Raw genomic sequence first — 14,459 nt, forward strand, 5'->3', positions numbered from 1 at the left:
TAGGGCTCTTTCAGATAAGTGCATTGTCTAAATGTGCTGTCAGCACAGAATTACTTATCTTACATGCAGCATGAACAGGGATGTGATACTCGTTCTCCACTTCACCCTGTGTTAGGCCTCATTCAGACGGCAATCTGTGGGGATGTATATGCCCATATACATCCCCAAAGACGGCAATGGCGGAACGGCGGGCATAGCGCTGCGTGAATGTACCCTTAACCAAATATGTATAGGCTGATGCAGTGATATTATTGGTCAGTGCAAATACCCCTAATGCCGACTGACCTGTATCCATACATACCTGATGGCTCGCTGACCGCACAACACAGTACCTACCCAGATTCAATATCATGTAAAGCAGCCTCAGCCTTCCCCAGGACCACACGTAGCTGCTCTGCCGTACTCTCCTGCCGCAGCGTGTCCAGAATTATGTCCAGATCAGCTTCTTTTGCCTACAAACAAGAAAAAAAACTTTATGGGTAAAAGTTGCAGTACTGTGTATAATATGTAGATGGCGCTATATCATTAAACCAGACAGCTGATCAAGGAGGTGCCCCCCGCCCACCATACTGATCGTCCATCCTTAGATTAGGCCATTAAACACATTTTCTGCATATAACGATCACATATTTTAAGACAAATAATAAGACAAGTCAGAGGTTGGCACAGAGGAGGCCCCCGCCCACCATACTGATCGAGGAGGCATCTGGTCCCCACCTGGTTTTCTGCATTGTGCCTCTGACGGCAGCTGTCTAGAAGTTTCTGCAGAGTCTCCTCCTGGCCTGAGAGTCCCGTTTGCAAACTTTCCCAAAGGTGAACGGATTTCTTGGCCAATCTGAACAAGCGATTGATGTGGGCGTCCATTTTTCTGGATACGGCTTGTAGAGATTCCTATAAAGTGAGCAGACGTTGTGATGAATGAAGGAGGGAACAGGATGAGGTTATAGAGACTGTGATGTCCGATACTGACGCTGAATATCTGATGCTTCCTCTCACACTCCTCCTGGAGGTGTTCAGTATAGGGGGATCTTTCCTTGGTCAGAAGGGTCTCCGCTTCCTCCATACTGCAGATGTCCATCTCTAATAAACACGTCTGGAGCAAAAGTACACAAGAAAAAAATATCTCCTAAGGATCTTTATCTTATATAATTGCCAGAGGTGAACCTGCCATAGAGGGGGCAATAGTCTTAGGGGGACCGGACGTTACCCTCAGTCCCCACACGGTCATAGCCACTACCTACATACATCAGCCAATACCTGCAGATTGATGAAGCTCCCGCTGTATACATCCAGCCTGATCACTGTCACTCAATAGGCACAGAGGGGCAGAGCCTCCTTACCTGACTCTTCTCTGCCTCCCTCATACATCTGTGGATCACTTCATCCTGAACGTTGCGCAGCTTCTCCAAGAACTGGGAACCTATATGATCTGTAAGGAGACATCAGGGGAAAAACAGAAAAACAGAAATGTATTACTGAACTTTACGGATGAATACTGCATCACAGACCGTGCACACTGCTGGGGACAGGACTCCTTGCATCATAGAGACATATGATGCAAGGAGTCTCTCCTTCCCTCTAAACAGCTGCACAGACATTTATTCCATTGCATCTAATCATAGTAAGTGTCATAAGACAAGGAATCTTAATCCTAGAAAACCCCTTTAATAATGGAGGAATAAGGTGATATACTGAATAATCCTTCAAGGAAATCAATCATCAAAATCCACCATGATAATCCAGGGACATTACTCATAGATCCGGGCACCAGGACTGTGGTATCTTTTTATATTTGTTATCTACAGCCTCCTTCATCCTAAAATCAACTTTTAAAATTATGCCAATGAGCCTGACAGGCTCTGGGGGTGTTACCGTGTTGCAGCTTCACAGGCTGTTATAGTGTGCAAAGTCTAATCCCTCCGCCCCTCTGTGTGCTGCAACTTCCTTTGCTGCCATGAGATTATACTGGGGGTAGGAGGGACAGTGTACCAGCTTACAGCACAGAAGGGCTCTGATAACACCCCTCAGAGCCCTTCTGACAGACTCATCAGCATAATTGTAAAAGTAGATTTTACAAATAATAGAAGATTTCAACAGTGACAGTGAGAAAACCCCCCTAGTTTATCACAATTGATTCTGATGGTGTATTTCCTTTAATAATAATAATCCTTTATTTATATAGGGCACACAGATTACGCAGCGCTGCACCGTGCTTTCCAGATCAGTCCCTGACCCCAATGGAGCTCACAGTCTAATCAACCTACCAGTATGTTTTGGAATGTGGGAGGAAACCGGAGGACCCGGAGGAAACCCACGCAATCACAGAGAGAACATACAAACTCTTAAACCTTTTTAAGTACATTACCTAATATAACAGTGACCTTATAACCCGAGTTCTGTACATTCCGGTAGACGCTCATAGTATAGTTCTTACCTATCTGCTTGTTTAGGGCCTGGAGTGAGTCGTACCACTCGATCACTGCCGTCTTTGTACAAGTCGGGGGAACCAAATCGCTGTGAAAAATAAACCTCTGGTCAGAAAAATTACTTCCGCAATTGGAAAACCACAGATGATGTAAACTGGACAAGAATTAAAGGGGGTCCAGTTTAGGTCAGTTAGATGCCTTTCTAGCCTGTCAATTACAGGCGGCCCCATACTTAAGGACACCTGACTTACAGACGACTCATAGTTACAGACGGACCCCTCTGCCCCCTGTGACCTCTGGTGACCTCTCTGGATGTTACTATATTCCCAGATTGCAATAATCAGCTGTAAGGTGTCTGTAATGAAGATTTATTGATAATGCTTGGTCCAATTACAGCAAAAAATTTTGTCTGGATCTACAATTATAAAATATACAGTTTCGATTTACATACAAATTCAACCTAAGAACAAACGGACCCTATCTTGTACGTAACCCGGGGACTGCCTGTATATAAGATAAAGACCTTTCAAAAAATATTACTCCGAATTCAAAGTCCGTGTTCTCTCCATTATAAGCAATGGGAATCCAAGCCTTAAAGGGGTTTTCTGGAGTTTGCATGCTATCCCCTATCCTGCAAGCACTTATCACAAGATCAGGGGTCATGTGGGGGCAGCGGGCAGGTTGAGCATGTATCCTGCACTCTGCTATTCCTGGCAATGAGCAGTAGGACACATGCTCATCCTTCCATTATGTTAATAGGACCACCTTTGTGATTGGGGAGTGTCCCAGGGGTTAGAGCCTATGGCTAGGGAATAATATGCAATCTTCAGTCTTATAGGAAATCCTACTAAATCTCTGCCCCTTCTGGTACCTGACGGAGCACAGGAGCTGCAGTCTCTTGTCATTGAGAGGCTTGTACACATCCATCAGCAGATCAGTCTCCGTCTTTATTCTTCCTGAGATTCCAGCTCTTTCACCTTCTAGAAACTCTCTGTGAATCACATAACAATTGTTACACTCAGAGTCTACGCTGGATCCTGTATTTCGTGCCGTGCACACACATAATTCACCTGAACTCCTCAATGATCATTTCTTTCTGCTGAGATTTCCAAGCCTTTACCAGATCCTGCCAGCGGAGGCGCTGCGATCCTTCTCTTTTCAGTTCGGCTTCCATCAGATTGAGGGAAAGCTTGGCTATAGCTCGGTGGTTGGCTAGCATGGCCTGATTGATCATCTGAGAGCACATAATCATTGTATGCAAACATAGAAGACCACATGTAAGTGGAGAGCGAATCCACGTATCCACATTATCAGGAGCAGATCTGTAATCGGCTAAATATACATTCTGTAGATTCGTGCAATAATTGCATACAATCAGACCATGTTAGAGGATATTCATTTGCAAGAAGTGGCCCATTCATCTAAATAATCCTAAAAAACCCCATACTCCAGCCGCAATGACGCTGCATGCAGATGGATGGAGATGGAGGTTTCGCAACATATCCCTGTGTGATTATCCCCCTAAATCTGCAAGAATAACGTACCATGGCCTCCTTATGTATAAATCTATGCACATCAGATGGCATGAGAAAGCAAATATCCTTCAGCAGCGCCGTGAACTTCCTCAAGACTTCTGCAATCTACAAAGAGAAAGAGCAAGTTAAAAATAATTTTAAAAAAATACTTAAAAAAAGAAATAAAAAAAAAAACAAAAACATGAACCATAAGTATCAGAAAGACATGGAAATAACCGCCATATAGTGCACTGCACCTGTGGGCTATGGAGGAGGTATAGCCATGCAGTGATATACTGCGTCCCATGTTAGGAGAACACTGGAACACTGCACAGTATAAATATATATATATATCACAGGGGTATAACAGCTGACTGATGTGGGGGCACGGTGCCAGCTCCCGCTGGTCAGATACTGAGGGGCTTTACTACAGACCTTCAATTAAAGGTTGGAGTAAAATTGGTTATACTTGGTCTACAGCACTGCACAGTCCATGGCCGGGGCCACCCCTACCTACCCGCTGTGTGCGCCGCTCCTCCACTTCCAGCAGAGTCTTCTCTGTGTCTCCTATGTACTGTCTCCTGCTCCTGGACTCCTGCACCACCTCATCCCACAGATCATTCAGCGCCTGCAAGTAGAGAAAACAATCATCTGATTGCTGTCAGTGAATGGAATAGAAGCCAAGGTGTCCTCATCATATCCACCAGACATGTCTTCAGGCTTGTAACAAGATCTGCTTCAAGATGCCACCATGTTTGATCTGAAACTAGGACTCTCATCATTTAGTCATCTGTGAATCTACTATCAGTGGACAGTAGCCCCACAAGCAGGTGGGGGATCTCTGCATTACAGAGGACTATGATGTTGGGAGCCCAGGTGAAGGACTATAGGTTGTGCCAGGAGAGTTGTTACCCAAGTCACTGGGGCAGATTTACTTACCCGGTCCATTCGCGATCCAGCAACACGTTCTGTGCGTTGGATTCGGGTCTTGCGGCGATTCACTAAGGCAGTTCCTCCGACATCCACCAGGTGTCGCTGCTGCGCTGAAGTCCACTGAGGTTCGCCGGAGTGCGCAATCCATTGCCGAGTGAAGGTAAGCGCGTGTCCGCCGGGTTTTCGTACGGCCACACCCCCCCCATTTCCATCGCGTGCACGCCGGCACTGATGCGACACAATCCGATCGTGTGCGCCAATATCCCGGGGCAATACAGGGAAAATCGGCGCAAAACGGAAATAATTGGGTAACACGTCGGGAAAACGCGAATCGGGCCCTTAGTAAATGACCCCCACTGTGTAGCCCGAGCTTAACCCCTCATGACCCGTACATGACTTGCAGACCCTTACGGTCACAGTGAAGTTAATGTTGTTGCTCCGCTCCTCATACTTCTGGAATAACAGGTCAGTCTTTCCATCAGACTCACAGATCTTCTCCTGCAGGCTCATTCCCGCCGCCATAACCAAGGCCTCCATTTCCTGATAGAGAAGAAGTAACAGGTCACTGGAGACACAGGACAACCTCAGATGTAGCGAGCACCGACCCAACCCCTGTCCAGACCTTACTAATGTCCGCCAGCTCCTTCTGCAGGGCGGACACGGCAGCGTCATGGCGCTCCTGTCTATGGGAGGTAACACGCTGCAGGATGCCGCTGTCCGTCTTCTCAGGGACTGGAAAATAGAAGAATCATCTTTATCATTATCCACTTATGGTAATAAAAATAGGGAGCACCCGCACCCACCACGGCAAGATTAAAGGGCTGCTCCAGAATTTAAATATTTTGATTAGGATGTCAGTCCAGAGAGCGCTGCATTCACTTCCCAGATCAGTCCTGTCATGTCTATCAGTCACAGTCACATGGCCCATGATGTCGCATCCGTCGGTCGCATTGCCCATGATGTCGCATCCGTCGGTCACATGGCCCGTGATGTCGCGCCCCTTGGTTGCATGGCCCGTGACGTTGCGCCCCTTGGTCGCATGGCCTGTGATGTCGCGCCCCTTGGTCGCATGGCCCGTGATGTTGCGCCCCTTGGTCGCATGGCCTGTGATGTCGCGCCCCTTGGTCGCATGGCCTGTGATGTCGCGCCCCTTGGTCGCTTGGCCCATAATGTTGCGCCCCTTGGTCGCATGGCCCGTAATGTCGTGCCCCTTGGTCGCATGGCCCGTGATGTCACGCCCCTTGGTCCCATGGCCCGTGATGTCACTGAGCTACAGTACCAAGCACAGCCACTACTACGTGTGATGCAGTACCCATCTAAATGCTGCATTTTTCTTCCAATAATCCTCAGAATGACCAAAAATTAACCAAAATTACCAACAACATCACAGAGGCCTCGCACTTCCAGAGCCGCCGCAAGATCGTCACTTTCCTGAGCCTTCTGCAGATCTGCTCTTGACTTGTCCCTATTGCAGAGTAATCACATCAGAGGAGCATAGAACAGACGCCTATCCGGACCCCTGCATACATATGGAACCTCTGCATCCCTGTATAACATTGGAACATTCCAACCCCCTATATACACATGGAACATCCCAACCCCCCTATATACACATGGTACATCCCAACCCCCCTGTATACACATGGTACATCCCCTCCCCCTGTATACACAAGGTACATCCCCACCCCCTGTATACACATGGTACATCCCCACCCCCTGTATACACATGGTACATCCCCACCCCCCTTTACACTGATGGAACATCCCCACCCCCCTTTACACTGATGGAACATCCCCAACCCCTGTATACACATGGTACATCCCCACCCCCTGTATACACATGGAACATCCCCACCCCCTGTATACACATGGAATATCCCCACCCCCTGTATACACATGGTACATCCCCACCCCCTGTATACACATGGTACATCCCCACCCCCGTGTATACACATGGAACATCCCCACCCCCTGTATACACATGCTACATCCCCACCCCCTGTATACACATGCTACATCCCCACCCCCTGTATACACATGCTACATCCCCACCCCCTGTATACACATGGTACATCCCCACCCCCTGTATACACATGGTACATTCCCACCCCCCTGTATACTGATGGAACATCCCCACCCCCTGTATACACATGGTACATCCCCATCCCCTGTATAGACATGGTACATCCCCACCCCCTGTATACACATGGTACATCCCCACCCCCTGTATACACATGGTACATCCCCACCCCCTGTATACACATGGAACATCCCCACCCCCTGTATACACATGGTACATCCCCACCCCCGTGTATACACATGGAACATCCCCACCCCCTGTATACACATGCTACATCCCCACCCCCTGTATACACATGCTACATCCCCACCCCCTGTATACACATGCTACATCCCCACCCCCTGTATACACATGCTACATCCCCACCCCCTGTATACACATGGTACATTCCCACCCCCCTGTATACTGATGGAACATTCCCACCCCCTGTATACACATGGTACATCCCCACCCCCTGTATACACATGGTACATCCCCACCCCCTGTATACACATGGTACGTCCCCACCCCCTGTATACACATGGTACGTCCCCACCCCCTGTATACACATGGAACACCCCCCCCTGTATACACATGGAACATCCCCCCCCCCCTGTATACACATGGAACATCCCCCCCCCTGTATACACATGGAACATCCCCCCCCCTGTATACACATGGAACATCCCCCCCCTGTATACACATGGAACATCCCCACCCCCCTGTATACACATGGTACATTCCCACCCCCTGTATACACATGGTACATCCCCACCCCCTGTATACACATGGTACATCCCCACCCCCTGTATACACATGGTACATCCCCACCCCCTGTATACACATGGTACGTCCCCACCCCCTGTATACACATGGAACATCCCCACCCCCTGTATACACATGCTACATCCCCACCCCCTGTATACACATGGAACATCCCCACCCCCTGTATACACATGGAACATCCCCACCCCCTGTATACACATGGAACATCCCCACCCCCTGTATACACATGGAACATCCCCACCCCCTGTATACACATGGTACATCCCCATCCCCTGTATAGACATGGTACATCCCCACCCCCTGTATACACATGGAACATTCCCACCCCCCTGTATACTGATGGTACATCCCCATCCCCTGTATACACATGGTACATCCCCATCCCCTGTATACACATGGAACATCCCCCCCCTGTATACACATGGAACATCCCCCCCCCTGTATACACATGGTACATCCCCCCCCCCCCGTATACACATGGATCTCACCTGTATACCAGTGGGTTCTCGGTGTAGCGGTCGTAGGGCATGCTGCTCACCCAGTGCCGCTGGCGAGGGGATAACAGTCCGGCAGAGCGGATGTCCTCATCCCGGATAAGGGGGATCTTTGCGCTGTCTAACCCCCCGCCATGCTGCACCCCCCGAGCCCGCGCCTCCCCGAGAGAGCGCACCAGCTGCACCTGTAACAACACAGCAAGACAAAGGGTTAATAAGTTATCCACCCAGAAATACCCCCTGTACCCGATGCACGCAGCGCCCCCTACCTCTGCATCGAAGATTTGCCGGTAGACCTTTCCGCTAGGCACCACGTGGACATCTCCAACAAGAGCCATGGCGTCACTGCACAGACCCAGCGGGAGCTCACACCGCCACCTACAGGAGGAAGACACTGTACTACATGCCAAGGACATAGGCTCCGCCCAGAGCACCCAGTGTATGGCACCGCCCAGAGCACCCAGTGTACGGCTCTGCCCAGAGCACCAAGTGTACGGCTCTGCCCAGAGCGCCCCGTATACGGTTCTGCCCAGAGCACTCCGTGTACGGCTCCGCCCAGAGCACCCCGTGTACGGCTCCGCCCAGAGCACCCAGTGTACGGCTCCGCCCAGAGCACCCAGTGCACGGCTCCGCCCAGAGCACCCAGTGTACGGCTCCGCCCAGAGCACCCAGTGCATGGCTCCGCCCAGAACACCCAGGGTATGGCTCCGCCCAGAGCACCCAGGGTATGGCTCCGCCCAGAGCACCCAGTGCATGGCACCGCCCAGAGCATGGCTCCGCCCAGACCACCCAGGGTATGGCTCCGCCCAGAGCACCCAGTGCATGGCACCGCCCAGAGCACCCAGGGTATGGCTCCGCCCAGAGCACCCAGGGTATGGCTCCGCCCAGAGCACCCAATGCATGGCACCGCCCAGAGCACCCAGTGCATGGCACCGCCCAGAGCACCCAGTGCATGGCACCGCCCAGAGCACCCAGGGTATGGCACCGCCCAGAGCACCCAGGGTATGGCTCCACCCAGAGCACCCAGTGTGTGGCTCCGCCCAAAGCACCCAGTATACAGCAATGGCAAGTACACCCAGTTTATAGCCTCATGCACATAAATGTATGAAATCAGCCGTATATACGGCCATATCATTTACATGTAGTATACGGCTCCACGTGTACATGGAGGTAGCAGGGGTGAGATTTATACATGTATATACAGTGCGTGTCCTATTTTTTTATACATTTCCGTTCCATTGGTCTATGAGAAGGTATAAGATAAGCATCACATATATAATATATAGTATACAGGAGGAGAGGTCACACATGTGTCACCTGTTCCCCAGACAGCAGAGAGCGGCAGAAGGAGACAGGAAGTAGGCGGAGCCCCAAAATAAGAGCGCACAGGACAGCACCCCATCACAGCTCCTCTCCTGTCTCTCTCTCTCTCCTCTTCTGTCTCTCTCTCTCCTCTCCTGTCTCTCTCTCTCTCCTGTCTCTCTCTCTCTCTCCACTCCTGTCTCTCTCTCTCTCCTCTCCTGTCTCTCTCTCTCTCCTCTCCTGTCTCTCTCTCTCCTCTCTTGTCTCTCTCTCTCCTGTCTCTCTCCTCTCCTGTCTCTCTCTCTCCTCTCTTGTCTCTCTCTCTCCTGTCTCTTTCTCTCCTGTCTCTCTCCTCTCCTGTCTCTCTCCTGTCTCTCTCCTCTCCTGTCTCTCTCTCTCCTCTATCTCGTGTCTCTCTCTCTCTCCTGTCTCTCTCTCTCTCCTGTCTCTCTCTCTCTCCTGTCTCTCTCTCTCTCTCCACTCCTGTCTCTCTCTCTCTCCTCTCCTGTCTCTCTCTCTCTCCTCTCCTGTCTCCCTGTTGTTTCCCGGCAGGCCTCTCTCTCCTGTCTCTCTCTCTCTCCTCTCCTGTCTCTATCTCTCTCCTCTCCTGTCTCTCTCTCTCCTCTCCTCTCCTGTCTCTCTCTCTCTCTCCTCTCCTGTCTCTCTCTCTCCTCTCCTGTCTCTCTCCTCTCCTCTCCTGTCTCTCTCTCTCCTCTCCTGTCTCTCTCTCTTTCTCTCTCCTGTCTCTCTCTCTTTCTCTCTCCTGTCTCTCTCCTCTCCTCTCCTGTCTCTCTCTCTTTCTCTCTCTCTCCTGTCTCTCTCTCTCTCCTCTCCTGTCTCTCTCTCTCTCCTCTCTTGTCTCTCTCTCTCTCTCCTCTCTTGTCTCTCTCTCTCCTGTCTCTTTCTCTCCTGTCTCTCTCCTGTCTCTCTCCTCTCCTGTCTCTCTCTCTCCTCTATCTCGTGTCTCTCTCTCTCTCCTGTCTCTCTCTCTCTCCTGTCTCTCTCTCTCTCTCCACTCCTGTCTCTCTCTCTCTCCTCTCCTGTCTCTCTCTCCTCTCCTGTCTCCCTGTTGTTTCCCGGCAGGCCTCTCTCTCCTGTCTCTCTCTCTCTCCTCTCCTGTCTCTATCTCTCTCCTCTCCTGTCTCTCTCTCTCTCCTCTCTTGTCTCTCTCTCTCCTGTCTCTCTCTCTCCTGTCTCTTTCTCTCCTGTCTCTCTCCTCTCCTGTCTCTCTCCTGTCTCTCTCCTCTCCTGTCTCTCTCTCTCCTCTCCTCTCCTGTCTCTCTCTCCTCTCCTGTCTCTCTCTCTCTCCTCTCCTGTCTCTCTCTCTTTCTCTCTCCTGTCTCTCTCCTCTCCTCTCCTGTCTCTCTCTCTTTCTCTCTCTCTCCTGTCTCTCTCTCTCTCCTCTCCTGTCTCTCTCTCCTCTCCTGTCTCTCTCTCTCCTCTCCTGTCTCTCTCTCTCCTCTATCTCGTGTCTCTCTCTCTCTCCTGTCTCTCTCTCTCTCTCCACTCCTGTCTCTCTCTCTCTCCTCTCCTGTCTCTCTCTCTCTCCTCTCCTGTCTCTCTCTCATTCCTCTCCTGTCTCTCTCTCTCCTCTCCTGTCTCTCTCTCTCTCTCTCCTCTCCTGTGTCGCTCTCTCTCTACTCTCCTGTCTCTCTCTCTCCTCTATCTTGTGTCTCTCTCTCCTCTCCTGTCTCTCTCTCTCCTCTCCTGTCTCTCTCTCCTCTCCTGTGTCGCTCTCTCTCTCCTCTCCTGTCTCTCTCTCTCCTCTATCTTGTGTCTCTCTCTCCTCTCCTGTCTCTCTCTCTCCTCTCCTGTCTCTCTCTCTCCTCTATCTTGTGTCTCTCTCTCCTCTCCTGTCTCTCTCTCTCCTCTCCTGTCTCTCTCTCTCTCTCCTCTCCTGTCTCTCTCTCTCTCTCTCCTCTCCTGTCTCTCTCTCCTCTCCTGTCTCTCTCTCTCTCTCCTCTCCTGTCTCTCTCTCTCTCTCTCTCTCCTCTATCTTGTGTCTCTCTCTCCTCTCCTGTCTTTCTCTCTCTCTCCTCTCCTGTCTCTCTCTCTCCTCTCCTGTCTCTCTCTCTCTCTCCTGTCTCTCTCTCTCTCTCTCCTGTCTCTCTCTCTCTCTCCTGTCTCTCTCTCTCTCTCCTGTCTCTCTCTCTCTCTCTCTCCTGTCTCTCTCTCTCTCTCCTCTCCTGTCTCTCTCTCTCCTCTCCTGTCTCTCTCTCTCTCTCCTCTCCTGTCTTTCTCTCTCTCTCCTCTCCTGTCTCTCTCTCTCTCTCTCCTCTCCTGTGTCGCTCTCTCTCTACTCTCCTGTCTCTCTCTCTCCTCTATCTTGTGTCTCTCTCTCCTCTCCTGTCTCTCTCTCTCCTCTCCTGTCTCTCTCTCCTCTCCTGTCTCTCTCTCCTCTCCTGTGTCGCTCTCTCTCTCCTCTCCTGTCTCTCTCTCTCCTCTATCTTGTGTCTCTCTCTCCTCTCCTGTCTCTCTCTCTCCTCTCCTGTCTCTCTCTCTCCTCTATCTTGTGTCTCTCTCTCCTCTCCTGTCTCTCTCTCTCCTCTCCTGTCTCTCTCTCTCTCTCCTCTCCTGTCTCTCTCTCTCTCTCTCCTCTCCTGTCTCTCTCTCCTCTCCTGTCTCTCTCTCTCTCTCCTGTCTCTCTCTCTCTCTCTCTCCTGTCTCTCTCTCTCTCTCCTCTCCTGTCTCTCTCTCCTCTCCTGTCTCTCTCTCTCTCTCCTCTCCTGTCTCTCTCTCTCTCTCTCTCTCTCCTGTCTCTCTCTCTCTCTCTCGTCTCTCTCTCTCTCTCCTCTCCTGTCTCTCTCTCTCCTCTATCTTGTGTCTCTCTCTCCTCTCCTGTCTTTCTCTCTCTCTCCTCTCCTGTCTTTCTCTCTCTCTCCTCTCCTGTCTCTCTCTCTCCTCTCCTGTCTCTCTCTCTCCTCTCCTGTCTCTCTCTCTCCTCTCCTGTCTCTCTCTCTCCTCTCCTGTCTCTCTCTCTCCTCTCCTGTCTCTCTCTCCTCCTCTCCTGTCTCTCTCTCTCCTCTCCTGTCTCTCTCTCTCCTCTCCTGTCTCTCTCTCTCTCTCTCCTCTCCTGTCTCTCTCTCTCTCTCTCCTCTCCTGTCTCTCTCTCTCTCTCTCCTCTCCTGTCTCTCTCTCTCTCTCTCCTCTCCTGTCTCTCTCTCTCTCTCTCCTCTCCTGTCTCTCTCTCTCTCTCCTCTCCTGTCTCTCTCTCTCCTCTCCTGTCTCTCTCTCTCCTCTCCTGTCTCTCTCTCTCTCCTCTCCTGTCTCTCTCTCTCCTCTCCTGTCTCTCTCTCTCCTCTCCTGTCTCTCTCTCTCTCTCCTCTCCTGTCTCTCTCTCTCTCTCTCCTCTCCTGTGTCGCTCTCTCTCTCCTCTCCTGTCTCTCTCTCTCCTCTATCTTGTGTCTCTCTCTCCTCTCCTGTCTCTCTCTCTCTCTCCTCTCCTGTCTTTCTCTCTCTCTCCTCTCCTGTCTCTCTCTCTCTCTCTCTCCTCTCCTGTGTCGCTCTCTCTCTACTCTCCTGTCTCTCTCTCTCCTCTATCTTGTGTCTCTCTCTCCTCTCCTGTCTCTCTCTCTCCTCTCCTGTCTCTCTCTCCTCTCCTGTCTCTCTCTCCTCTCCTGTGTCGCTCTCTCTCTCCTCTCCTGTCTCTCTCTCTCCTCTATCTTGTGTCTCTCTCTCCTCTCCTGTCTCTCTCTCTCCCTCTCCTGTCTCTCTCTCTCCTCTATCTTGTGTCTCTCTCTCCTCTCCTGTCTCTCTCTCTCCTCTCCTGTCTCTCTCTCTCTCTCCTCTCCTGTCTCTCTCTCTCTCTCTCCTCTCCTGTCTCTCTCTCCTCTCCTGTCTCTCTCTCTCTCTCCTGTCTCTCTCTCTCTCTCTCTCCTGTCTCTCTCTCTCTCTCCTCTCCTGTCTCTCTCTCCTCTCCTGTCTCTCTCTCTCTCTCCTCTCCTGTCTCTCTCTCTCTCTCTCTCTCTCCCTGTCTCTCTCTCTCTCTCTCGTCTCTCTCTCTCTCTCCTCTCCTGTCTCTCTCTCTCCTCTATCTTGTGTCTCTCTCTCCTCTCCTGTCTTTCTCTCTCTCTCCTCTCCTGTCTTTCTCTCTCTCTCCTCTCCTGTCTCTCTCTCTCCTCTCCTGTCTCTCTCTCTCCTCACCTGTCTCTCTCTCTCCTCTCCTGTCTCTCTCTCTCCTCTCCTGTCTCTCTCTCTCCTCTCCTGTCTCTCTCTCTCCTCTCCTGTCTCTCTCTCTCCTCTCCTGTCTCTCTCTCTCCTCTCCTGTCTCTCTCTCTCTCTCCTCTCCTGTCTCTCTCTCTCCTCTCCTGTCTCTCTCTCTCCTCTCCTGTCTCTCTCTCTCTCTCTCCTCTCCTGTCTCTCTCTCTCTCTCTCCTCTCCTGTCTCTCTCTCTCTCTCTCCTCTCCTGTCTCTCTCTCTCTCTCTCCTCTCCTGTCTCTCTCTCTCTCTCCTCTCCTGTCTCTCTCTCTCCTCTCCTGTCTCTCTCTCTCCTCTCCTGTCTCTCTCTCTCTCCTCTCCTGTCTCTCTCTCTCCTCTCCTGTCTCTCTCTCTCCTCTCCTGTCTCTCTCTCTCTCTCCTCTCCTGTCTCTCTCTCTCTCTCTCCTCTCCTGTGTCGCTCTCTCTCTCCTCTCCTGTCTCTCTCTCTCCTCTATCTTGTGTCTCTCTCTCCTCTCCTGTCTCTCTCTCTCTCTCCTCTCCTGTCTCTCTCTCTCTCTCTCCTGTCTCTCTCTCTCTCTCCTGTCTCTCTCTCTCTCTCTCTCCTCTATCTTGTGTCTCTCTCTCCTCTCCTGTCTTTCTCTCTCTCTCCTCTCCTGTCTTTCTCTCTCTCTCCTCTCCTGTCTCTCTCTCTCCTCTCCTGTCTCTCTCTCTCTCTCTCTCCTGTCTCTCTCTCTCTCTCTCCTGTCTCTCTCTCTCTCTCCTGTCTCTCTCTCTCTCTCCTCTCCTG

At 51.2% G+C, this 14,459-nt stretch overlaps 1 protein-coding gene across 3 annotated transcripts in view; it reads right to left on the reverse strand.

Moving 5' to 3' along the window:
* The window catches only part of CCDC180 (coiled-coil domain containing 180), a 61,967-nt gene that overhangs the window by 20,224 nt on the left and 27,284 nt on the right, over positions 1 to 14,459 (reverse strand). For all 3 annotated transcript variants that reach the window (XM_072125422.1, XM_072125419.1, XM_072125421.1), the window contains 14 exons: positions 8,482 to 8,590; positions 8,207 to 8,397; positions 6,250 to 6,338; positions 5,496 to 5,605; positions 5,285 to 5,413; positions 4,458 to 4,568; positions 3,971 to 4,066; positions 3,497 to 3,660; positions 3,298 to 3,417; positions 2,435 to 2,514; positions 1,341 to 1,429; positions 971 to 1,093; positions 718 to 891; positions 337 to 452 (listed from right to left, as the gene is read on the reverse strand). In XM_072125422.1, the coding sequence (XP_071981523.1) occupies positions 337 to 452; positions 718 to 891; positions 971 to 1,093; positions 1,341 to 1,429; positions 2,435 to 2,514; positions 3,298 to 3,417; positions 3,497 to 3,660; positions 3,971 to 4,066; positions 4,458 to 4,568; positions 5,285 to 5,413; positions 5,496 to 5,605; positions 6,250 to 6,338; positions 8,207 to 8,397; positions 8,482 to 8,550 (1,661 nt within the window). In that variant the 5' untranslated portion in view covers positions 8,551 to 8,590. The remainder of the gene's footprint in view (positions 1 to 336; positions 453 to 717; positions 892 to 970; positions 1,094 to 1,340; positions 1,430 to 2,434; positions 2,515 to 3,297; positions 3,418 to 3,496; positions 3,661 to 3,970; positions 4,067 to 4,457; positions 4,569 to 5,284; positions 5,414 to 5,495; positions 5,606 to 6,249; positions 6,339 to 8,206; positions 8,398 to 8,481; positions 8,591 to 14,459) is intronic.

This window comes from Engystomops pustulosus, chromosome 9, assembly GCF_040894005.1.
Source record: "Engystomops pustulosus chromosome 9, aEngPut4.maternal, whole genome shotgun sequence".
Taxonomy (NCBI): domain Eukaryota; kingdom Metazoa; phylum Chordata; class Amphibia; order Anura; family Leptodactylidae; genus Engystomops; species Engystomops pustulosus.